Source organism: Petaurus breviceps, unplaced genomic scaffold, assembly GCF_028583685.1.
Source record: "Petaurus breviceps papuanus isolate PSGF00001 unplaced genomic scaffold, PetGlider_PUasm1.0 129, whole genome shotgun sequence".
Classification (NCBI taxonomy): domain Eukaryota; kingdom Metazoa; phylum Chordata; class Mammalia; order Diprotodontia; family Petauridae; genus Petaurus; species Petaurus breviceps.
In genome coordinates, this window is record NW_027185665.1 from 7,275,138 (window position 1) to 7,301,461 (window position 26,324).

The window sequence follows — 26,324 nt, forward strand, 5'->3', positions numbered from 1 at the left end:
ATAGCAATAAGGCAAACAAAAATATAGTAGGCCAAATTACATATGTAAGAAAAACTTACTACATGGAATAATAAATGATAATAATAATCAATAAATATTAAATGCCTACTAAGTGCCAGGCACTGTCCTAAGACAGTGTCTGGAGACACAAAAAGAGACAAAAGACAGTCCTTGCCCTCAAGGTACTATATATAATGCTGGTAAATAACCAGAGATTTTATAATAAGAATTTCATAGAAAATGAAATTTAAATGACAAAGAAATTAACAACTGGTGGCTAGGTGGTATGGTGAATAGAGCGCCAGCCCTGGAGTCAGGAGGACCTGAGTCAAATTCAGACTCAGACACTTAACACAAAAACTAGCCATGTGACCTTGGGCAAGTCACTTAACCCCAGTTGCCCTCCAAAAAAAGGCAAAAAAAAAAAAAAAGAAAAAAGATATTAACAACTGACAGCAGCCTTTATCAAATTAACAGGTTCAAAATTTAAACAACTCTCCAATAGTTTAAAGCACATGTCCTCATATTTCTTTCTTTTTTTAAGTGAATATATTATTTATCTACTTTTAGCATTTTTTAAAATTTTGAGTTTCAAATTCTCTCCCTCTCTCCATCCCCTCCCTCACCCCTGAGAGAGCAGGAAATGTGATAACAATTATACATGTGAAATCGTTCAAAACATATTTCCATATTAGCCATGTTGTTAAAAAAGGAAGAAAAATAAAGAAAATGAAAAAAATTATGCTTTGATCTCCATTTAGAGTTTATCAGTTTCTCTATCTGGAGGTTGATATGATTTGACGTCACGGGTCCTTTGGAATTGTCTTGGATCATTGTAATAATCATGATAGCTAAGTCATTCACAGTTGATAATTATACATTATTACCATTACTGTGTACAATGTTCTCCTGATTCTGCTCACTTCATATTGCATCAGTTCATAGAGTATTTCCAGGTTTTTCTGAAATCATCTTGCTCATCATTTCTTACAGCACAACAATATTCCATTACCATCACATACGACAACTTGTTCAGCCATGCCTCAGTTGACAGGCGTTCCTTCAATTTCCAATTCTTTGCCACCACATAAAAGAGCTGCCAGAAATATTTTTATACATAAACATCCTTTCCTTTTTATATCTTTGGGATACAGACCTAGCAGAGGTATTGCCGGGTCAAAGGTATGAAGTCTTATAGGTCTTCATGCAAAGTTTCAAATTGCTCTCCAGACAGTTGGATCAGTCCACAACACCACCAACAGCAATACCATTACTGTCCCAATTTTTCTATATCCACTCCAATATTTATCATTTTCCTTTCCTGTCATGTTAGCCAATCAAGTGTGAGCTGGTACCTCAGAATTGCTTTAATTTGCATTTCTCTAAGCAAAGGTGATTTAGAACATTTTTTATATAACTATAGACTGGTTTGATTTCTTCTTTTGAAAATTGACTGTTCATATCCTCTGATCATTTTATCAATTGGGGAATGACTTATGTTTTTATAAATTTGACTCAGTTCTCTATAAATCTAAGAAATGAGAACTTGTCAAAGTAACTTCCTACAAAAACTTTTCCTCACTTTCTTGCTTTTCTTCTAATTTTGGTTGCACTGGTTTCATTTCTGCAAAAAACTTTTTTAATTTAATGTAATCAAAATTATCCATTTTACTTCCTGTCATCCTTTCTTATCTCTTATTTGGTCATAAACTCTTCCCTTGTCCAAAGCTTTTTGGTAGTTTGACTGGTATGGCACTGAGTAAGTAAATTAATTTAGTTGAAATTGTCATTTTTATTATTTTGACTTGGTCTATCCATGAGAAATGAATATTTTTAAAATTGTTTAGACCTCTCTTTATTTTTGTGCAAATTGTTTTGTAATTGTGTATATATTTCCTGAGTTTGTCTTGGCAGGTAGGCACCCAAATATTTTGTATTTTCTGCAGTTATTTTAAATGGAATTTCTCTATCTCTTCATGCTGAACTTTGTTGGTAACATGTAGAAATGCTGATGAAATATGTGGGTTAATTTTGCTTCTTCAAATATCTTCACATTTCAAGGAAATTTCAGATGTTCTTAAAACTCAAAAATTATTTTTAATTTTAATTTTTTTAGTATTAAGACATTTAGAAACTAGTGAAAATGCAAGGTTTAATAAATGTTAAAAAGCATACACAACCACATATATTTGTTTATATGATTTACATAGTGTTAAAGTATAATTAAACCTTCCTTTCCATCAAAATAAAGAGTATAGAAATTGTTTTTGTTCTTAACAAAAAATCATTTCTACTTGTGCACTATCATAAATTGTTTTAAGAATATGGTAAGAAGGGGCGGCCAGGTAGCTCAGCAAGTAAGAGCACCGGCTCCAGTGTTGGGATGACCTGGATCAAGTCCGGGCTCAGACACTCAGCACCACACCCAGAAATAACTGGCCGTGTAACCTTGAGCAAGTTACTTAACCCCGACTGCTTTAAAAAAAAAAAAAAAAGAATATGGTAAGAAACAATTAGAAAGCTACCAGATTTTTGTTCCAATTTTCAGCAAAAAGCCACCACATTTAACCACTATTTCTTCTGTTATTTTTTTTTAACAAAGTTGCATTAATCATTATAATCATTATAATAAGAAAAACTTACCACATGGATTAATCAATGATAATAATAAGCAATAAATATTAAATGCCTACTAAGTGCTAGGCACTGTCTTAAGCTCTGGAGACACAAAAAGAGACAAAAGACAGTCCTTGCCCTCAAGGTACAATATATATATATAATGAAACAGAACTATATTGAAACATTTTTATAAGAATCAATTTACTGTCTGCAATTCAAAAGATATAACACAACAGTATCTAAGTAAGAGTTAAGCTGAAAGAGACTTCTGTCTCAATGGAATTTTTAAATGAATTCAAATAGCTGTAAGTATGACAGTAAAACCAAATACTGTTATGCAAAGTTGACAAAAAGCTTAAAACTCATGTGGGGCGCTCCTCAGAAGTGGCAGAGTGCAAACTGCTGCCTAGGGCTTCTTTGATCCTACGATGGTATTCCTTGTACTCTGCTTTTTACAAAAATATTTATAACCTCTCATTGTTGGGCCTTTTCAAACAATCTCTGATAACGTAATTTCATAGACACAAAACAGACAAATTTTTTCCTAGTGTGTTGTAATTGATTTGATCATTTCATTGTTTAATATAAAGGAATTTTAAAAATTCAATGAAATCTATAAAATTTATCATCTATAGATTCTAGATCAAGAGCCTGAAAATAGCCCATAGATCAAAAGCAGGGTTTGAAGTCAAGTCCCCAGTACTCTTTTTGCTATATCATATAGATAAGGAAATTACTGTAAATTGCTACTCGCCATATGCCTCCACAAAGTAGAAATACACAGAAAGAGTTTAGAGAAATTATAACTTTACTGCCGTCTTTAAGATTCCATGATTAACCCCATACCAAGAACAAGCAAGCATCAGAACAGCATTTTAGTAGAGACATTTCCTAATTGCATAACTTTAATATTACCTCCAGGCATCGATCCTGCCATCTACGAGCCAGCATTTCTAGAAGTGGAGGTCTAAATTTATCCAATCCCAATAGGTCTGGAAGCATAACACAATGCATAGCAGCCAATTGACTCCATCCTGTTTAAATACATAGAAGTGATATTAAAAAATCTTCTTACTTCGAGCACCAAAAACTAAAATAAGTGCATTTTTTAAGAAAATTAAAAATATACAGGTTCGCTGACGTGTTCTACAATATGTATATTTTTCCAGCATTAGAGACATTGGAAAGACATTGGAAACTCTGTCCAAAAATATATATAAAATGCATGATATCCCAAAATCCTTTAAAGTAACATTTGTTTTAATGCCTGGAAACACTAATAAAATCCTAAGAAAACCATCTATTTAATAAAATTCCCATATAAAATAATATACAGAATATGAAAACAAAAATATAATTGTAGGTCGTCGCCATAACGTGAAATCCCAAGTTAGAATGGAAAAAAACAGCTTAAAACCCCTGATGAATATACACATTTGAAGCTGATTTCAAAGAGTTTAAAGGGCCTCCATGTAGCTAAATCAAAAAATGGGTGTGTGGCAATTTAAATATAGCCACCTGTGTGACTATTATCTCTGGCAAAATGTAATTCATTCCTGCTGTGTCAGGAGCTATTATTTAAGGTGCCTGACAGTCCTCTTTCTTAGACTACCACATATGCAGGACTTCAAAAGTATTCATATTAAAAATGAGTAAACAGAGCACCAGCTTTGGGAGGGAAAATGAACTCAAACATTTCTGAAAACAAGTGCAATTTGAAAAGTTAAAATCCTAGTAAAAATTCTATGAGCTTCAGTCAGTTCAAACTAGAGGAAGGAGAAAGTTATTATTTCTCAACATTCTAGTTCACAAAATGGATCACTGTTATTTGAAAAGATGTATATGATGATCTACTAAAACATCAGTGTTTCATAGGACTAAAATATACATAAATTATTCAACTATATTTACATATTCTGTCATTGTAAATAATGCTAACTTAACCATTTCACGTTTTATGGTTTAAAATAACAGTACTACTTAAAGTCAATGTCTTGAAATATCTCTCTCTAAAAGAGAATTTTTCACACCCATACAAGAAGTCTTAAAAATAATTATGGATATTTTGAAGCAAACAATTTTTCCATAACTTGGAATGTTTCTGAACAAGGTTCACATTTGTAAACAAGAAACAATTATAAGTAAATTAATTAGGGACACATTCTCCCTTCTATTAAAATATCTGACAAGTTATTTTTTTCAGTTAGATACAAACATCATCACTTATTAATAAGAAAACAATGAGATAGAAAAAAATAGTTGATAGAAAGCTGGTCTTGAAGTCAGAAAGGTCTGGGTTCAATTCCACCTCTGACACCTCCTGGCTAAGTGACCCTGGGCAAATCAATTAACTACCCAATGCCTTGGACAATCCTCTAAGACCCTACATGGTAGCACACTTTCAGATCTCATCAGAAGTTTCTAACACCAAGGAAATCATAAGGCCAGATCCACCCCCCGCCTCAAAAAAAAAGTGAGGGAAAAAATATGCTTAAATGTCAGAAGAACCTGTGGCTGGATGTTTTTTGGGCGGGGGGTGGGGGGGAATCACACAATATTTTAACATGACCACAATTTTCCCACTTAACACTCCTAATTTTTCATCCTTTAGAAGATAACGATGAGGGGGTTCCAGCTAATTTATTAATTCCTCTCTCCTCTTTATAGATATTATCACCATATCTTTGACAGCAATATCAAACCAAAAAACAGATTCACAACTTGGAGTCCTCATCCTTTTGTTTTTATATGAACCATCCACTCAACGGTTGGGTAGTATTCATTGTTTCTAATCGAGTTACCTTTTACTAAGGGGTCCAAAATGACAGATAACAGCTAAGATACTGAAAACCCACCCATTTTGCAATGTGCAATCTGATGAAGTTTTAAAACCACAAAGGAATGGATCAGAGTCTCACTGGGATTCTGAGGGTGGAAAAGTGCAAATGATGCTTACCTGGCTCTTGGAGAAATCATGTAGTTAACATACACAAAATATGAGAAAAAATATTTTGTCTTCTTCCTGCAACTAACCTACTTTAAATCAAAGTACATAAAAAATAATAAAATCTGTAAGTGGCTCTTTTGGAGCTTTGTAAAGTTTCAAGTACGATATCATTATGAGCTATTATATCAGCTCCAAAAGAGAAGTAGAAAAGGAAATGAGTGACAACTAATCAGCACAGAATGGTAAGGGATTACAGTCACTGATTTGAAAAATTTGAAAGAGTGAATACAAAATTAAGAGACTATCCATATATCTGTCATCAGAAACACAACCCTACAACAAAAGCAGAGTGTCTATTTAGCTGGGGTGATGAGACCACAAGGAAATAAATTTGCTAATTCTTAAAACCAGACAACATGTGGCAAAGAAAAATATAAAACCAACTGTATCCACTTTCTCAGATTTTTTCACATATAAATTTTATATCTTTGTACTTCCACAGTAGAAATTCTTATTATAATCTGGCTTATATAAGTCTTCAAGTAAGATTAAATTCATGACAATAACAACTATTAATACATATTAGCAAACAATGTCACAAAAAAAAGTAATGTGGGGATCCAAGAAATAAAGAAGATGAATGTGTAAATTAGATAAAAGAACTATGTCATACTAAGATAAAACATAAGCTGAAAGAATAGGATAAGTTGTTAGAAACGTAAGAGAAAATACCTTCATTTACTAAGAAACAGGCATGTAAAGCAGGAGTAGGAGCAGGGTCAGAAGCAGAGTGATCAGTGTCAGACCGAGTGGAAACGACAGGTGCAGCAGCTTGCAGAGGAAATAGAAGAAAGAAAGAGGAGAGAAATTGAGACACAGCTGTTTCTGAAAAAGTAGCTCAGTATTAGTGAAGAATGAAAAAAAATTAAATAGGCAAAAACCATGGTGAATGTAGAACTGAAAAATGATTTTTTAATCAGAAATGTAAGATCAAGAAGAATTAGGGAAAATTACTATTTTCATCAAACAGAAATCACAAAATATTTTAAAGGTCAAACTCCAAAGCTAACTTAAAATATTTAACAATATACATAATCAAAAACACTAACATTCTAAGCACCTCTAACCTCAAACAAGAAAAGACAATAAAATTTTCAAACAGAAAAATGATATTGTGGTAAAAAAGGAAATTAAAATTTCATTTTACTCTAAAATATTCTTATTACTCAAATGTTTGAATTAAGCTGGAGAGGAAGAGGATCTAGTCATTTAGTGTAGCTAATGTGTTTTTGTCAGAGCTTATTTCTTAACATTCCAAATTACCTTTAAATATCTAAAACCTATTTATTACAATGAATATATACCAATTTGTAAAAATGAAGTATAGTTATACTAGGAAAATATTACACAGCAGTGTCTTCATTATATTTTCTTTAAAAAAGCTCCTAGGATCCACAAACTAAGACTTTAGAAACTAACTATTGGACACTGTAATTCTTAATGTTAAATCACAGGACAAAACAAATAACACATTTTATTTTACCACTAACAAGCCTTGACTAAAATTATCATATGAAAAGGGAAAGAGACCTTATGGCACACACATTCTATGACAGGGGTCAATGTTTAGATTTAGAGGTCACCATTTGACACTTCCTTCCTATGGAGAAATTACCATATGTCATGCACAAGCATCTTCAAATGAATCCCTTTCCTTTATTCTGTCGTTGAACTGCAGCAATAGGTTCAAGCTCCTGACTAGATTATGCATTGTCTTCTGACTGGTATGTTTGCTTTGCATGCAGTGAACTGCTTTTTGTCACCATGAGACATCTGCATGAAAACTATTTTGTCATAATTTCCACGTGGATGCATCATAATGTCATCTCGGCACACACGTGTAAGGGATACAGCCTAACGAGCAAGTCTGTCCAATAGGAGAAAATTAAACTTATCTGAGAAAACCAAAAGTGAAATTTAAAAAGAAACTCTACCAAACGCAAGGGGAAAAAACTTTTACCTTTGACTTGTGGAATTTAAAGTGGTTTTGTCCCTCCTACAGAAAAATAAGGGCTGCCTTTAATCATACAATCAATAAAATCTAACATCTTCCAAAGTGACATATTTATTCTAAAGAACGAACATATTTGTTCTTCCGACTTCTTCCTCCAAACATCATGATGTAGCCTAAATCGAGTTACAGTGAACATCTCAAAGATGTACTTTCCTGTGTACAGAGAGAATAGGGGCCCTGGCAGTAATGGCAGAGGACTCAGCTTCCATGCCTTAGCTCTCCTGACGCTGCTGCAGGAGGGAGCCAGGCAAGAGGCCCTGCCCTGAAGCCGCTCTTGTTCACTCCCAACCACTTGGGACATTCCACTATTTCACTAAGTAAAAGGAAAACTACTCCCTTTAGAAACTAATACTAATTCTTTCTCCCTATTCCCCTAATGCACAAAGCACAATAGGAATGGGACAGGAAGGGCGTATCTTTGTAAGTAAGCAGGAGTTGTGGAGTTTTTTAATGACAGATTAATTAAAACTAACACTAGCAACTATGTAAAACAGAATACTTATATTGAGATGCTCCTTTTCTATTAAGTCATTCTATGTCCCTTAAAAGGGAACTTAGGTCATACTCAAGTCAAATTTAATTGCAGAATGAATATATCTTAAAAGGGCAATGGCCATTATATATATATCTGTAGTTACGAAAGAAAAGTTCATAGGACATTCTACAAAATCCATATTTATCTCATTAATTTCACAAAAAGAACTACTTAGGTCTTTTTGATAAATTTTCTGGCCATTATAAATCAAGAAAAAAATATTAAAACAAAGAAACCAATTTAAACATGCACTGGCATGAAGCATTCTGTTTCAAGATAAAAAAGTTCTACATCACCTTAAAAAATCTTTAGGCTGACTAACAAAGGTCATATATGCAGATAAATAACAAAGATGGGACTTAAACCTAGGACTTCTGATTTATACTACACAGCTTATTAAAGATTTTGTTTTCCTAGAACTGAAAGAACACCATATCACAGGTGTCTGTCCTTCCTGAGAAAGGTTAGAAAAATAGAAGAAAAAATATTTTAAGTAAAATAATCTTGAGAAGGACCAACGGCTATTTTATATCTTTGTTCTAGTTGAGGGTTTAAAAGTATGATTATCTACATTGTCAGAACTGTTCTTTAAATTCTATTGTTAACTCATTTCCAGAATATTATAGTTAAAAGGGTCTAAAAGTCACCTCGTATAGCACACTCATTTTATAGATGAGAAAACCAAAGTCCAGAGAAATTAAGTGACTTGGCCAAGGACACATAACAAATTCCTAGAAAAGATAGGAACTACAATCCAGTGAGTATTCCTTTAAAAAAAAATCCTTGCCTTTCTCAAATTTTACTTTTAAATGAAAAATCTCAAGTTCATGCTTGATGGAAATATTTGTGTGCATCTCCTGTATTTATTTTATTTTATTTTGCTTTTTTTTTTGAGGGGGGAAGGCAGGGCAATTGTGGTTAAGTGACTTGCCCAAGGTCACACGGCTAGTAAGTGTTAAGTGTCTGAGGCTGAATTTGAACTCGGGTCCTCCTGACTCCAGGGCCAGTGCTCTATTCACTGCGCCACCTGGCCATGCCACCTGGCTGGTGCTCCTGTAATTTATTATACAAAATGTTTCCTTTCTTTTCAAACAGATTCATTTCAGTCTTTTGGGGTGGGGAGGTTTGGATTTATTATAAACTCCATTTTTTCTTACTGGTATTGTAGTATTGCAAATAAGAATGACCTAAATAATATTTTTAAAGCATAACCTCTCAGCAAAAAGGTGCTCTGCATATTGGCTGAAACACATCAGCCTAATAATCTTGACCAGTGACATCCATAATGTAAGCAAAATAAAATGAATGCAGAAAAAAAAAATGAGAAATGCAATTTGCATCAGAGAAGCCAAGAAGCACTATTAATGAAGAAAAAGGTACTGGTCCATTTCCAGAACAGAAAAAAAAATGAGTTGACAGGAAGGAAGTAATCAAAAAAATAAAATTTTTTAAAGTGATTCTTCCCAGCTTGGCATTTCAAAAATTTATAATAACGATTAATAATTTAAACAAAATCTGAACATGGCAACCATCTTCTTACTTGGAATCATGGAGGGGGGAGGGGAAAGAAAGCTAAAAAGAAGCCAGGGGATTCTGTAAGAATAATTTCCACCCTACTTCTATAGTATTTTCAATTTTCTGCAGTGGACATGTCATTAGCAATGCTAATATGAAGGCAATGTTTAACTATTTATACATTTCATTTTTGCATGGAATGCCACCAGATTTGGTACATGGACTTTCCACTGACCTTTTAAAAGAACATTAAAAATTAAGAAAAGACTATTAATTCTACTTACAATTATTTCTGACCTAATGTTTTGGATGAATGGCCTCTAGAGTGCAGTATTTCTTTTAAACAATCAAGACTTTCTAGGTATTTTGCACATAGTAGGAACTTAAATAAATGTCGCAAAACCCAGAACTCAAAAACTCCTTTATAAATTTCCCATTAAAAGAGCACTTCCAAATCCTAAAAAATAAGGATATTCCCAAAGGTTTAACTAATTTCAGGAAAAAAAATATTGTTTACCACAAAAATATAAATGACCTAAAATGGTTACCTTTCCAAAGACTTTTCACCTTTCCCACACTACCACACACAGTCTGCTCCCTCCCTTCACTCTGATGTCCAGCACTCTTAAAGAAACACAATTTCCCTAACCCTTAAGGGCTTCATTTGCCTCTGTCCCCAGCTTTGACCTCATGAGTCACAATGTGAATCACTTCTGTGATTCACTAGCCATGATAAAATCTTTCCTTCCTCCAACCTTCCTCTGCTTATACTCATCCATGGGTAACTCTTGGAATCTGATTTCCCCATTCCTCGGCCTGAACACAGCTGGAGAAAGTCAAGAAGGGAAAGTAATGTTGCCTGTAATAAATCTATAGTATGTAACTCCCATAGGTCCCCCATTACTATTTGACAATCTTTCTATATTCTATTCTTCTTATCTTCTTATCTTATTTCATAGTAACTATTCTAAATGTTTTTTGCTCAAGCCTTCAAGCCTTGAGTAGATCCCCCCCACTCATATATAGTAAATGGCTTAACCTCTTACTTCAATAAGGACAGCAACCCCAGCAGATGAGTTTTTCTCTATCCCCTTTTCCATAGCTTAAAATTTCTTATCTACTCTTTTCTCCCCTTATCACAGAGAATAAGCTATTCCTACTCAGAGTTAAGATTGATCTCATCCCACATTCTTCCTTCCTCCAGGATCTTGCTCCAACAATTATCTCTTCTCTTGGATCTTCAATCTTTCCCTCTCCATTGATTTCTTCTGACATATAAAAACACGTAATTTACCCCAAAAGTAACAACAAAAAGGCCTTCCCTTCTTCTACCCATGCTGATACCATTACATCTCTTTTTTACTCTTTCAAACTTTGAGGAAAAGTTGTCTACAGTCAATGTCTTTATTTTATCACCACCTATTCTTGTCCTCACCCTCGTGCATTCTGAACTTGATCCCCGTAAGAGATGAGAAATGACCTCTTAACAGTCTACATACTACTTGACCTGTCTGCAGCATTCATGATATTGCTGATCACTATCTTTTACTAGATACTCTCTCCATTCCCAGTTTCAGATAGGAGAGGCATGACTATTTCCTGGTTCTCTTCCTTCTTCTCTAAACTACGAATCCTCTCCCAACCCCTTTAAAGTGGGTGTTCTATTATTAGTTACCGTAGCTTCTCTCTCCACACTAGAGGTTCTTAATCTTTTTTGTATCATGGATCCATTTGGCAGTCTGGTGAAGACCATGGAATTCCTATCCAGAATGATGTTTTAAAATGCATAAAAGAAAATATAAGATTACAAAGGAAACAAATTATGCTGAAATCGTTACCAAATGATTTTTTCAAGAACAAGTTCAACGACCCCAAGTTATTAAGTAATTCTACTCTACACTATATTGCTTGGGAATTTCATTCACTTCCAAGGCTTCAACTAACACATATGTGCAGATAACTCTCAGCTCTGTAGCTGTAGCCTCTTCCAAACTGCATATCTATATCTTCAGATTCATGTGAGAAATATATACATGGATATCACACTGAAATGTAACTCAACATCCCTAAAGCCAAACTTGTATTCCCACCCCATCCCGCTCCTCCCTGATTTCACAATTTCTATCATTTGTTTTATCCAGCCTCCCATATTCAAAACAGTGCTTTTATACATTTAAATTGACCTGCTCCCTTTCATATCCAACCAGTTAACAAGTGCTATTGAAATTTCTTCAATGTCTCCTCAACCTCCCCCTCCTCTCTGCTCCCACCACTCCCACTCAAGAACTGGCCCTTGTTACTCGGCTGCAATATTACTAGAGAGAAACAGTTTAATGGCAGAGAATCTGGATTCAAACCCTTGCTTATTACCTATGTGACTTCAGACAAGTCACTCTATATAGTCATTTTCCTCATCTGAAAAATAAGGAGGTTGCTTTAGATAATCTCTAAGGTCTCTTCTAGATGTAAATTTATAACCAATAATGCTCAACAAGTACTTTCCCAGGACAGTGTCTTCCTTCTTCCATTTATTCTTCACACCAATGCCAGAGCTAGTCTTACTTTCTGCAGAGATCAGGTCTTGACACTTCTCTTTCAGAAATCTCCATGATGTCTAATGAGTCAAGTGCAAATTACTTTTAAATGAAAAAGTCTTCCTTCTCAATCCAGTAATACCCCATCTTTCTGACCTTATCTCACACTATTACCTCCATAGACTCTATTCCCCAACCAGACTTGACTATAGTTCCTCAGAACATACCCCATGCTATCTCAGTTTCCCCTATTCTCAGAATGTTTTGTGCTTCCTTATCTCTGTATCTTGACATTCCTAGCTTTCTTCCAAGTCTCAGCTCAAATACCACCGTCAGCAGAAAACCTTTTCCCAGTTGTCATGCCAGGTGAACCATTCCTTCTAAGGTCGCCTTCCTTTGAACTTTATCTATGCTGTATGTATGTACCTATTTATTTACACATCCTCTCTCCCATTACTATGAAAGCTCCTTTGAGGAGAGAGACTGTTGTGTTTTTTTCTCAACTTTGTCCCAACCTACATTTCCAGACTCATCGTACACTGCCCCCCCTCCCACAGTCTGTGTTCCAGACAAATTGAAGTGCTCGCTCACACTCCCCTGCCCCCAGACACACACACACACACACACACACGCACACAAACGATGTGTCATATCCTGCGTCCGGGCCTTTGTCCTGGATGTCCAAGTGTGAGATGCAATGTTTCTACCTTTGTCTGAGATCCCTTTCCTCCCTTAAACATGAAACTCATGGACCATCTGAAACCTTTCCCAATTTCCTTAAAGGCTAATATGCTCCCTCTTAAAATATCTTGCTGTTTATCTGCTCTGAATTTTTTCTCTGCTTATTTACATGCTTGTTAGAATGTGGGTTGTTTGCAGGAAAGGTTTGTTTCATTTCTTGTAATTATATTCCTAGTGCCTAGTATAGGTACCTAACACATCATATGTACTTGATAAATGAGCCTTAACTTTCCCAACCCCTTCACATCCTGAGTTGCCAAAATCCAAATCAAATATCATCTCAAGTAGCTTGCTCATATCTGCCACCCCCCACCCTGCCAGATTTGGTTATCAGCCTTCACTTATTTCAACACCAAACTCACAAGGCATTTTTTGTATCTTTCAATAATGTCCTTATCATATTATAGGTGCCTACATAATTAATATATCTGCTTTATTACGGACTCTTTTGGAGCAGAAACTATATCTTATCTCATTGTTTATTTCCCCTCAAACCTGGCACAGCATAATAAACATTTGAAACAATTACTGCTGAGTCTAGTCGGTTTCAGTCAAGATGGCGGAGTAGAAGCAGGACCTTCCTGCTACACCAGCCTCCACCTTCCCCATGTAAAAAGGGGACTCTGAACAAACTTTGGAGCTGCAGAACCCACAAAATGACACGGAGAAGCTAACCTCCCGCTGAGGACAACCCGGCAGGCCAGCGGGAATCAGCCAGCGCAGCGCTCTGGGAGCCGAGCCCAGGCTCCCTGTGAGCTGGAGGTTTTAGCCCCAAGGGAGGCCTGAGCAGCCGCTGGGCCAGAGGGACTCCAGATCAGCAGCAGCTGTGGCCATTTCCAGAATTATCAACACATAGATGCGAAGGACAAAATGAGGGGTCAGTGCAGTCTGGACTTTGGGACCCAGTAAGTGGGAGTGTGTGGCTTTTGCCCCTGGGGCGAGAAGCCACGGAGAGGTCGACACAGCCAGCCAGCGCCACGTGGCAGTTTCAGCTCCTGGCCTGCAGAGTGTAGGGAGACCAAGTACCAGTCTGCAGGGCTCTTGCTTTAACCTGCTTGGATCTGGATTGCAGTTTAGGGTAGAGATCCTGGGGTATGTGTCCAGCTTGCCAGAGCATGTGGAGACCTCAGAGAGGGCACCCATCTAATACCTCCAGCAGCTCAGAAAACCCCAGCATTTGGGACGAAAGCTCCCCTGTCTGGTGGCAGAGTCCTACTATGGCAAAAAGCCCAGGGGTCAAGTGACTGAGGCAAAGGAAACAAAGCAGATAGAAGATTCCAAAACTACACTCCTATTTTGGGGACAAAAAGGAGCAAAGCATGGAACAGGAGGAAGACAGTGAAGTCAGAATTCCTGCACCAAAGGCTTCAAAGGAAAATATGAGCTGGGTATAGGCCATAGAGGACCTTAAGAAGCAGATAAAAGAAATGGAGGAAAAATTGGGAAGAGAAATGAGAACAATGCAAGAAAATTACAAAATGAGAGTCAACAGCCTGAGGAAAATAACACCTTAAAAAATAGACTAACTCAAATGGCAAAGGAGACTCAAAAAGGCAATGAGGAGAAGAATGCCTTAAAAAGCCTTAAAAAGCAGATGGAAAAACAATCTCAAAAGCTCACTGAGGACAATCATTGCTTCAGAATTAGACTGGAGCACATGGAAGCTAATGACTTTATGAGAAATCAAGATGTTGGTAAACAGATCCAAACAAATGAAAGAACAGAAGGCAATGTGAAATATCTCATGGGAAAAAACACTGACCTGGAAAATAGATCCAGGAGAAATAATTTAAAAATTTTTGGACTGCCTGAAAGCCATGATCAAAGTAAGAACCTAGAAATCATCCTCCAGGAAGTTCTCAAAGAAAACTGCCCTGATGTTTTAGAACCAGAGGGCAAAATAGAGGTTGAAAGAATCCACTGATCACCTCCTGAAAAAGATCCCAAAAAGAAAACTCCTAGGAATATTATAGCCAAGTTCCAGAATTCCCAGATTAAAGAGAGAATATTATAAGCAGCCAGGAAGAAACAATTTGAATATTGTGGAAACACCATCAGGATAACCCAGGATCTGGCAGCTTCTACACTGAGGGATCGAAGAGCTTGGAATATGATATTCCAGAGGGCAAAGGAGCTGCGATAAAAACCAGGAGTCACTTACCCAGCAAAACTGAATATCATATTTCAGGGGAAAATATGATCATTTAGTGGAATAGAGGACTTTCAAGCATTCTTGCTGAAAAAAAACCAGAGTTGAATACAAGAAGCAAGAGAAGCATGAGAAGGTAAACAGGGAAAAGAAATCATAAGGAACTTATCAAAGTTGAACTATTAACATTCCTATATGGAAAAACAATAATTGTAACTTATGAAACTTTTCTCAGTAGGTGAAGGGATTAGAAATATATATATATATATATATATATATATATATATGTCTATATATGAGGGTATATGGGATATATGGGCATATGAATATATATGTGAATGTGTATATATGTTTACAGGTATACATAGATAAAGGGCACAGGACCAATTTAACAGGAAGGGATGATACTTAAAAGGTGAAATTAAGAGGTGAGAGAGGAATATAATGAGAGGAGATGGGGAGAGTCAAGAGACAGATTAGGGTAAACTATCTCATATAGAAGAAGTAAGGGAAAATGGTTACAATGGAGGGGAAGAGTAGGAAGGCAAAAGGGAATAGCTCAACCTTATTCCCATTGAATTTGGCTTGAGGAGGGAATGAAATACACACTAAATCAGGTATCTCACCCTCCAGGAGAGTAGGGGGGACAGGGGATAACAGGGGGGATGATGGAAGGGAGGTCAGGCTTGTAGGGAGGGAAGTTGGAAGCACCCACTTTTGAAAAGGGACAGGATCAAAGTAGAGAATAGAACAAGTGGGAGGTGGGATAGGAGGGGGGGAAATATAATCAGTCTTTTACAATATATCTACTATGTTATTGTTTTGCATTAGCCACACATGTACAACCTATACTGAACTGCTAATCTTCCCAGTAAGGGTGGGTGATAAGGGAGGAAGGGAATGAATCTGGAATTCAAAGTTTTAAAATCAAATATTCAAATACATATATATATATATACATACATAGTATTATTAATACTATTTTACATGTAATTGGGAAATAAGATATACAGGCACTGGGGCATAGAGATCCACTGGAAAAGTCAAAAGGGGTATGGGAGAAAATATGGGAGAGAGCAGATTGGAGGAGGGGATATCCTGTGGAACTGCTATTTTGGGGCGGTGGGTAGGGGGGAAAATGGGGAGAAAATTTGTAACTCAAAATCTGGTGGAAATGAATGATGCAAATCAGAAGTTAATAAACCATTTGAAAAATAAAAAAAATTACTGCTTTTGAATTTACTGAATTCTATATGTATATAAAAAAATCATGATAGATATCTTTGAAACCTCATTTTCATGTCTTTTAGGACTAAGCTGTTGGAATGCCTTGGAGGTCTTCCAAATGACCTCCAATGAAGTCCTTTTTTCAACTTCAAAAACTAAGTTCCCTGGATAAGGTAAAAAAAAAAAAAATGCATCTTCTTCAGGATGTAGATTATTATAGCAATGTACCATATTTTAGTTACTGAATAAACTTTTATATGATCTGAAGAGTAATAGTACTTCTAGAAGAGAAGAAATGGCTTGATATGCGTTTAAAAATATTACTTTTATTAATAATTATATTACTTCGTTAATATATTATAAAATATTTTGGGACAATCTAACTGTAATCTATATAAACTTATGAACTTTAAACAAAGACCAGCTTTGCACCATTGTTTTCAAAAAGCAGAAAAGAAATCAATCAACAGAAAATTGACATTCATAGTTTCACAGTATCTACATGCATAATCTATACCAACTTCATATAGACAAAGCTATGTGTAAAAATGTCTGAATAAAGGCAACAGACTAAAAGGTTTTTTTCGGTTATTTCCCAGAGTTTATCATCAAAAATATCTTTATAATATTGAAAAAGTAAAACTTGGTCAATGGCAAGTTTATAATGATATATCTGAATTACCAAAAAGCTAAACCTAAAATCAGAGACGTGCACTATAAATTATACCAACACAATAGATAATGTTAACTAAGACTTAATATTAGCAACTAGCCTTTAAATGTAGGATGAAATAATGAAGCAAAGAATTACATATACAATTCTAAGAACATTTCAGAAAATGACTACTGAAGATGGATAGTGTTATAATAACTCCATAAATCTTAGGCAACAGAACAGATTTTTGCACATTAATAAAACTAATAATGCAATGGAAGTTGAAAAATAATGCAATGGAATCAAAGAGTTTCATGTAGTCTGTATGGAGATGTGTAAACATCTCAGGTAGTGCCACCATACAGGCAACTGATGATTGAGAATACTTCTTAAAAACTCAAAGACAGTTTAAAAACCAATTCTGAGTCATTCCTTGATATCAGAACTGGATTAAGGATGACAAACGTGAGAAGCACATAAAAGTCTTGGTTTTGTACATCCAAAAGAGACCTTAATGAGCATGCTTGAGACCTAGGACCATCAGAGACAACAGGTTCATCAGCGTTAAAAGGAAAGTTGTAACCTAAACACTGACTTAAATGATGCCTACATTGGACCCTTGCTGTCACTAAACATTGACATGCCCATAGAAGGAGGCAACAGGAAGCCTTGGGATTCTGCATGCCTTAGTCTGAGTTTTCAGTGGTTTATACCATGCAATAAGAAGACACCTCCCCACTTATCATGAGAGCAGTGGAAGTCAAACCTGATTCTGAAAAATGGAGTATAGACTTTTTACTTAAAATTTTTAGGTTTGTATTATGCAGTGTTAATATCCTTGTGGTTAAAGAAGTAGCATCAATATTCAAACATACTAAATCTTAATTTACAGCCTAACACCAAGCTTAGTATCAACATCAGGCTTCATCATTAATAGTCCCAAATTCTGGAGTAATGCTGTATTGAATAATCTATTCTTATTCAATACAATCTATTAAATATTTTCAGCAAAATCGAATGATTTTAGGAAAATGCCAAGTTCGCTTTGTAAAGCAACAACAAAAGTTCTCTTTACATTTTGCTGGTCTAGGCCTACAGGAACGTAATAACTAAGCAGCACAGAATTACACAAACTGAGATATTTTCTTGTATGACCGGTACATTAAGGACTAAAGATCTACTTCGTTCAGTTGCTATAGGAATCATATAAGTGAAAGTATATAAAAGATCTCTGAAAAAAATAGGAAGCACTTAAAAATTTTAAGAGATCACTGTTATGACAACATGAATCTGGTTACCTGACATTTTAACATTAAATAACCTTGCCCCAGGGGCGGCCAGGTAGCACATTGAGTAAGAGCCCCGGCTCCAGTGTTGAGAAGACCTGGAGATCGAATCCTGGGCTCAGACACTTAGCACCCACCCAGAAACACCTGGCCGTGTAACCTTGAGCAAGTTACTTAACCCCAGTTGCTTAGGGGCGGCCGGGTGGCTCAGCGAGTAAGAGCACTGGCTCCAGTGTTGGGATGACCTGGATCAAGTCCGGGCTCAGATAGTCAGCACCACACCCAGAGATAATAACTGGCCGTGTAACCTTGAGCAAGTTACTTAACCCCGATTGCTTTAAAAAAAAAAAAAATAGATAGATAGATAAATAAATAAATAAATGACCTTGCCCCTTCACTGATGTTTTACTAAAAAGAAAACAAAAAAAAAACCCTAAAAACTTCCAAGTCAAACAATTAGCTGATAAAAATCTAATTTGTTGTTTTTCATTAATTTAAATCAGCTTCCCCCACTTCTGAACAGTTTTTTTGTTTTTTAAAAAGACAATATACAAGTCTTATAGTTAACATCCTTTTGCAATAAAGCTTTCTAGATTTGTTTATACTGCAGTGAAGACTTATGTATATTATCTCTCATCTCAAAATTAAATTTAAGGACTATTAGCTCAGAAAATGCAGACATTTCTCTTGTGTAGACCTTAAGGCAGCTTCCGCAACTAACTTTAGACCAATATATGTGAATTCCTAATGAACATTGATTCTATACAACTATTGGAATAACTGCAGATATATGGGTTTGTGTGCACTGCACCAAGGTGAACATGAGGAAAAGGAAATCATAAATCACAATGAAAACAGAGAGATGAACTAGGTAGAGTAGAAAGATAAAGCTAACGTGGCCTAACTGTTAAAGCAGAATCAAAAAACTTCAAAAGCTCAATTCCATTTGAAAGAGACCACTGCATTCCATAATGTCGTCCAGAAATGTCTTAATGTCTGACCCCATGTCACTTGAGACTGTGGACTTTACTACTGCTAGAGATAGGGATATGAGAGGCTCGTGGGTGTTTTACTGCTCTGTGCTGTCCAAATGGAAACTGTTGACCTTACTACCTAAAACAAGTGCTCGAAAGAGTCTCAATTCTCAATGCCCTTCTCAGTGCTCTCAACACTCAATTCTTTGCCAAGTAGAATCTGCATTAATGCCTCAGTACTGAGCCATTTGCAGCAACAGAAAGTGGACTGACCTGACCAGGTCAGCCAACTCAACACCAATTGGAATGATTGATACAAAGTGAACAGTCACAAACTGCTACTGAAGCATTCCCCAAAAATTAGCTACTGTTGCAGGAATGAAAAATAAGTCAAGGAAAAAAACATCTACTAGAAGAGTATCTTTGACATTCTTTAACAGTAGTAAGTCTGAGACGAGATTTTCAGCTAATTAAATGAAAGACATTACATCCTACTATTCTTTTGTTGTGTATATTTCTTTACAAGTATTTTAATAAGATTGTAAAATGAAATGGGAAGAATGCTAGCCTCTTTTAAGTGTCATTTTCTATGAGGGCTTTCTCCTAGTGATTAGTGATTTAAGCTTAAACTAAAAACATATCCTTACTAAATACTCAGGTTTTTTTTAAACAGTAAGTTTGTGGGGATTTTGGACTTTTTAATTTAAAACTGAATAAATAAATCTTGAAGCTTAATCACAAAGTTTATGTACAAACTAAACCACTCTAAATGAATATAAGATAAAATTGAAAATATTACTTTTGAGAGAAATTTGGAGAGCTTGAAACTGAAACAATATATGGAGAATAATTTTGCCCACTAGTCAAAAAGTACTTTTCATAGGAGATAAAAAAAAAAATGTGTGTGATTACTTCAGCCTTGATTTTTTTTTATTCAACAGCTTCTCTTTTCCACAAGTAAAAAGGAACTAAAGGATAAAGACAAATGGCCAACTATACTTTTCAAGGAAAGGACAAAAATTTGATGGACTCTACAACAAAAGAGTTCGACCTATAAATTTATTGCTTAGCTTTTTTCCTCCAAATTATAGGATAAAAACAATCTGAATGAAACATTTCTAGGTGGAAAAAACCAGCATCTAGTACAAGTACTTCAAAAATCTATTATTTCATCATTATGGGTAGCTCCTTCACCTTCCCAGATCTCAATTCTTCTAAAATACACTAGATAGTCTTTGAGGTTTCCTGGCTGCAAAATGCACAGCTCTGGAGTAGCTAGGTGGAGTAGTGAATAGAGCATTGACCTTGGAGTGAGGAGGACCTGAGCTCAAATCCGGCCTCAGACACTTAACACAAAACCAGCTGTGTGACCTTGGGCAAGTCACTTAACCCCAATATCCCTGCCTTCCCCTCTCCAGAAAAACCAAAAAAAAGCAAAAAAAAAAATGCACAGCTCTAAGGCAAATTTGGTTATGTCTCCTCCTAAACTTTTAACTAGGCTGTTCTTCATTTAAGTGACAGACAGATGTGTCACTAGACCTTTACACAAAGACTTTACAGTTTGAAAGGAAGTGCCAGAGCTTGTCATGCTGGTATAGCCTTGAAAAATGAGACCTATTTCCATATCATGGTGAGGCATCAAAGAAGAGCTTCAGTGAAATGCACTGCATAAAGTGCTGGACTTGGAGTCAGGAGAAGATTATAGAATCAAAATCAGCAGATAAAAGTAATTTAGAATTATAGAACGTTAAAACTGAAATGAATCTTAGAAACCAATTAGGTCCAACACCTTACATGTTACACAAGTAACATGAAGCCCAAAGAGATAATGACTTATCCTAAGTCATCAAGCTTAGGACTTAAACCCGGAATTTCTGATTCAAACTCAGAATTTTTTCCACTGTACTACCACTGCTATTTCATTTTGGGAGATATAGCTGATGTTCTAGGATTTCAGAGTATATGTCAAACATAATGAAACTTCAAATATAAAGACTACGAAATCACCACTTGGTAGTAATAATTCTCTTTACCCAGTCAAGAGTTGAGCAATAAAAACCCAACTATTTACCACTCCTTACTCCAAATTGTAAATAGACCACACCACTTCTCAGATCAATATGAACATTCTAAGTAAAACTGTTCCTTTTCCCTGCCCCACCCCTTCTCTCTCTAGGAGTTCATTTTTCAGATTTAGTTATGCCCTAGAGACCAAGAACTACTTCACAAGAAAAAAAGGCATTTCCTGGTGGCTGAGGGAGGTTGAAGAAATTCAAGTTTCCTTCCCTTCTAGTTCCTGTTGGACAATAGCTACAGGAGGAAAACAAAGAAATGATCTCATCAATAGTGATCTCAATAAAAAGGAATGATAATTATAAAAATAATTTAGAAGTGAAGAGAAATCAATGTACAATCTTTTGACTTCTTTATCCACATCTCTCACAGATATCTCCTTCCTTCTACTCCCATAACCACCACCCTAGTTCAGGCCCTCCTCATCATCCATCTAGACAAAAATCTCTCCTTTAGAGCCAAAATTTCATAACTGCTCTTTGGATCTCAAGTTTCTCTCCACTCCAAACCATCTTCCACACAACTGCAACAGCAAAGTATGTCATGTCACATACCCCCCATACAATGAATTCCATAAGCTATCACTTACAGGGTCAAATACAAATTTCTCTGTTTGGCCATTAAACCTCTTCATAATCCGGCCCCTTCCTACCTTCTTGATCAATCCAGCAATGCAGGACCGCTTGTTACTTCACAAACACCGTGCTTCACCTTCTGTCACCACACCTCGGCACTGACTGCTTTAGGCACCTGCTATGATCTTTCTCCTTGGGTCTAGGGTTACAAGATCTCTGGCATCCTCTCAGAATCAGCTCACTCATCCCCTACTGAAGGTTATTCCTGGTTTGCCCAGCTGCTACTGCCTTCTTCTCTAAGGTTACCCTCTGGCTACTGTGTATGATACATACTGTGTATGTATCTCATATGTACCAGTATACTTAGTTATGATCTCTCCTTTTAGAACGTAAACTCCTTAAGGGAAGGCTCTATATTTTTTCTTCTTTGTAACTTCAGTGCTTAGCAGAAGACAGGCACATAGTAAGTGCTTAATAAATCCTTAGTGATTATTAATTCACAATATAAATAATCTGCTTAAAGATGACAAAGGATTACTATACAGAATGGAACTCAGGATTTCTGTAACATTTTAAAACACTGATAAATAATAAATACAACCTTTAGGTTCCAGGTACACTTCCAATTCAGCCCTTAAGATTACAAAGTTAAGGTGTTTCTGCTGTGTGCATATCAAGTCACAGACCATAAAAAAGAAAAGTCCGAATGAGTTAGCCTCTTGTCAATTAATATGTAAATCATATTTTTTACTGATATATTAATTACCCAAATTTTCATTTGGAATATAAAAACTGTTCTCTCCTTTGAACAATCAGAAACAAAATAAATTTTGTCATTATATATTACCTACACCTCTTCAGTTTCTAAAGCTGAAATGTCAAATCAGTTACATAATAAAATTCAACTTTACCTTGTTTAATCTGTCCTTGCACAACATTACTGGAAGTCGGAGGGGAACCCTTCATTTTAGAAAAGTCTGGGGTGCTTGGCCTAGGTGGCCTTTAAAAAAAACATATATATAATAGAGTTAAACTCATTGGTAGTAAACAAGTTACATTTTAAATATTTATGACACTTAAAAGAATAAACATACAGAATGTTCTCACATTTACTGTAATAAAAATTTAAATATAGCAAAATTCCCCTCCCCCCAAAAATGGACCAAATGCTGTCAAAATGCAAATTTGGCATACAGAATATCTGCTTTGTCTGTAAGCCTAAAACCTAATTAAAATATTCCAAAACATTGTCACTGATTACATAATACCAATCACAGGGCATATATGGGGGAAATACTTAAACATTTAAAAGTTCTTAAAGCCCTACCATCGGAGACCATGGCTCTATTAAGACAGTACACTGCCAACCACAGTTTAAAAATAGAGAAAGAAAGAAGGAGGAGGGAGGAAAGAGAGACAGAGACAGAGAGGCAGAGGCATTGTGGTATAGTAAACAAAGAGCTAGTTTCAGAGCCTGAAAGATATGGGCTTAAGCCTTACCTATCACACATAAGGGCTGTGTGACTCTGGGAAAGTCACTCAACGTCTCAGGGCTTGAAGCAATCCTCTAAGGCTAAAAGTTACCAGCCTGCAGTGGTACAAAGTTTCCCTATCCTACATTTCCCTATACTCACGAAATTACAGGAAACCCTTCAGTCATCAAATTAATAAAATGAAAAAATATAGATCAGCTTTCAGAGGACAAAAAAATCAGGGTTTGAGAAGTTGGGTTTTTTTTCCTAAATTGCATGAAAATATGAAGCTCCAATTTAGTCTTAGTATTCTGGTGGCATTGAAAGAGAGTTTCACTGCACAGAAAAAGCTTTTTTCCCCAAAAGAGCTTTTAGTACTCCTAAATAAATTTCTAATTATTGCACTAAAGCATTACTACACTTTACACAAAAATCTAAAGCAAATCATTGAATAGGCAAAGATACACAGTAAGAGCAATCATGCTAACTGGATTTAGCATCCTGAATTGAATTTTAGTGGAAACATTTACTAGGCAGGAATTCCATGGGTAATATTTAATCAAGAGTTGACCTTGAAATGTCATTATAAATAAAGTCTACTCTCTTTCATATCAACCTCTTCCATATCCAAGCTGCTGACTATTTCAGTTGGTCTACCTTGGTGCTATTTGCTCTTAAAATTGAAGAAAACAGTACTATATCAAGAACATACTAAAGGAATTCTTTATGTACATGTCTCTGAATAACATAGAAAACAAGAATTACTAATCAGAGACAAAGTAGATCCTTAAAAAAAAAAAGCACAAAATGAAATTGCAACAAATGAAATTAAATCAATCAATCATTGTCACACCTGACAGGGCCCTTCTTCATATGGTCACCAATAAAAGTTGCATTGGTCATACTCATTAAAGTATTTGCCAAAGATATAATAGACAGAAGATGCTGAGTGGTGACAGCCCGGGACACTCCATAGGTTCCTCTTCCTACTCCCTCAGTGGCTGAGAGTTTCCTTTCCCCTTCAGGTCTTCCGCAGGATGGTTTACACACAGGCTGGTTGTGACCAGGAAGCATCAAGGACATGTGGCCTCCTCTTGACAGAAGACCGAAGGAGACTGTGCAGTGGGGTTTAAGCATTCCAAGGCGGTCAAGACAAACTTCATCAAGAACTTCGTTCAGACCCCAGGCATGAAGACAGGACATAAACAACTTTGCGGTATCCATTGTTAGGTTATACTCTAATAAAGTCAACGGCTTAGACTTGGCAGAGCGGTACTCTGGATCACTTTCTTCTCTCTTCTGCCTCAGCATCTCCTCATCGTCATCTTCATCATCCAGGAGATGCTCCTTTATGTTCTCTTTGATCGTCTCTTTGACTTGTTGGAAGAGGACGGCTGCTCTTTTGCCAGTCAGGAAAGAGCCCCCTTTGTCAGCGCTGCCAGAGGCTTTATGCAAACTCTCTGGGGAAATAAGGGAGGCATTCGGCCTCGAGGCTTCTTCAGTCAGCAGCTGGATAATCAAAGCTTCCACATCAAAGAAGAGCACATGTATGTCAGGATCTGTGAGGTTGGTCTTTATTGCTTGAACCATCAGAGAATTATGAGAATACTTAGGTAAATTTCCCTGCAATAAAGATTTTTAAAAGACAGTTATAATTAAGCATCTTTTATGTCATTAATACATCAAATCAAATTTTAAAAATAAGAAATTGGAAAATGCATTAAACTAACTTATTTAGAAAACTGTAAATATATACCAACTTCCCCAATATTTGGTTACTGAGATGTAACAGACTTAGGAGATAAAGAAAATTATATGATAGATCATAACTGAAGCTGAACACAAAGAAATTCCCAATTCCTATGAAGAAGGTGGCCAAGAATCAAATTCTTCAGAAAGTCTTTTATCATGAGTTGAAAACAAAAAGAAGAAAATAAGGTTCTATTTATGCAAAAGTATCAAAGTATCTACACACACACAGTCACCTCAAAATTTCTCACAATACTCATATAACTACAAGAAATAACTTATTTGTACCCTACATATAGAAAAAACAGAAGGAGCGGCCAGGTAGCACAGCAAGTAAGAGCACCGGTCCCAGTGTCGGACTGACCTGGGGATCAAATCCAGGCTCCGATACTTAGCACTACACCCAGAAATAACTGACCGTGTAACCTTGAGAAAGTTACTTAACCCCGATTGCTTTAAAAAAGAAAAAAAGAAAAAACAGAAAAAGTATACTATTACTGTGTTCATACTACAAATCAGTCATGAAAGAAACCAAGATTTTCTGAATTTCATTCTTCTAGGAGGCTAAATCAGTATTGAAAAAGAAATAATTTCTAGAATTTTAATTAATTTACCAAGAAACAATTCAAACTTAAGTCTTCATTAATAATTACTTTCAGAAGTCAAGAACAGATAAACCCAAAATTATTTTGGTCTACAATTAGTCACTGTGCACATATATATGTGTGTACATACAGCTGTTCAGGCATATATATTACCATCTGGCAGAGCTATGAAAGACACTCAATTGTTGAACTATGTGCATATAATGTAAACATAAACACAGCAGCACATATAGGTCACAACTAAAGATCTCTATCATCTTGTTAACAAGCTTATTTTAGGTCAAGTATGGGGGCACATGCCTAAAATTCCTGTTACTAGGGAGACTAAGACTGGAGGATAACTTGAACTCAGAAGTTCTGAATTGTAGTAAGACTAAAGTAATCAGGCATCTATCTATATAAAAGCCAACACCAACACGTAGTGAGACTTTGGGGCTATGGGAGCCTAGAAGGCCACCAGGCTGCCTAAGGAGAGACTACCTTAGCCCACATTGGAAATGGAGGAGGTCAAAGTATCAGTACCAGGGGCAGGGAACCTGTGGTCTTGAGGCCACATGTGGCCCTCTAGGTCCTGTGACCTGAGGGCCACACTTT

General features: G+C 36.0%; 1 protein-coding gene across 4 annotated transcripts in view; it reads right to left on the reverse strand.

Moving 5' to 3' along the window:
- The window catches only part of LOC138173247 (WD repeat-containing protein 7), a 494,247-nt gene that overhangs the window by 340,064 nt on the left and 127,859 nt on the right, over positions 1-26,324 (reverse strand). For 3 of the 4 annotated variants that reach the window (XM_069103220.1, XM_069103240.1, XM_069103213.1), the window contains 4 exons: positions 24,230-24,999; positions 22,816-22,904; positions 6,299-6,397; positions 3,535-3,653 (listed from right to left, as the gene is read on the reverse strand). In XM_069103220.1, coding sequence (XP_068959321.1) covers positions 3,535-3,653; positions 6,299-6,397; positions 22,816-22,904; positions 24,230-24,999 — 1,077 coding nt within the window. The remainder of the gene's footprint in view (positions 1-3,534; positions 3,654-6,298; positions 6,398-22,815; positions 22,905-24,229; positions 25,000-26,324) is intronic. The other variant, XM_069103230.1, reaches the window with a different exon arrangement.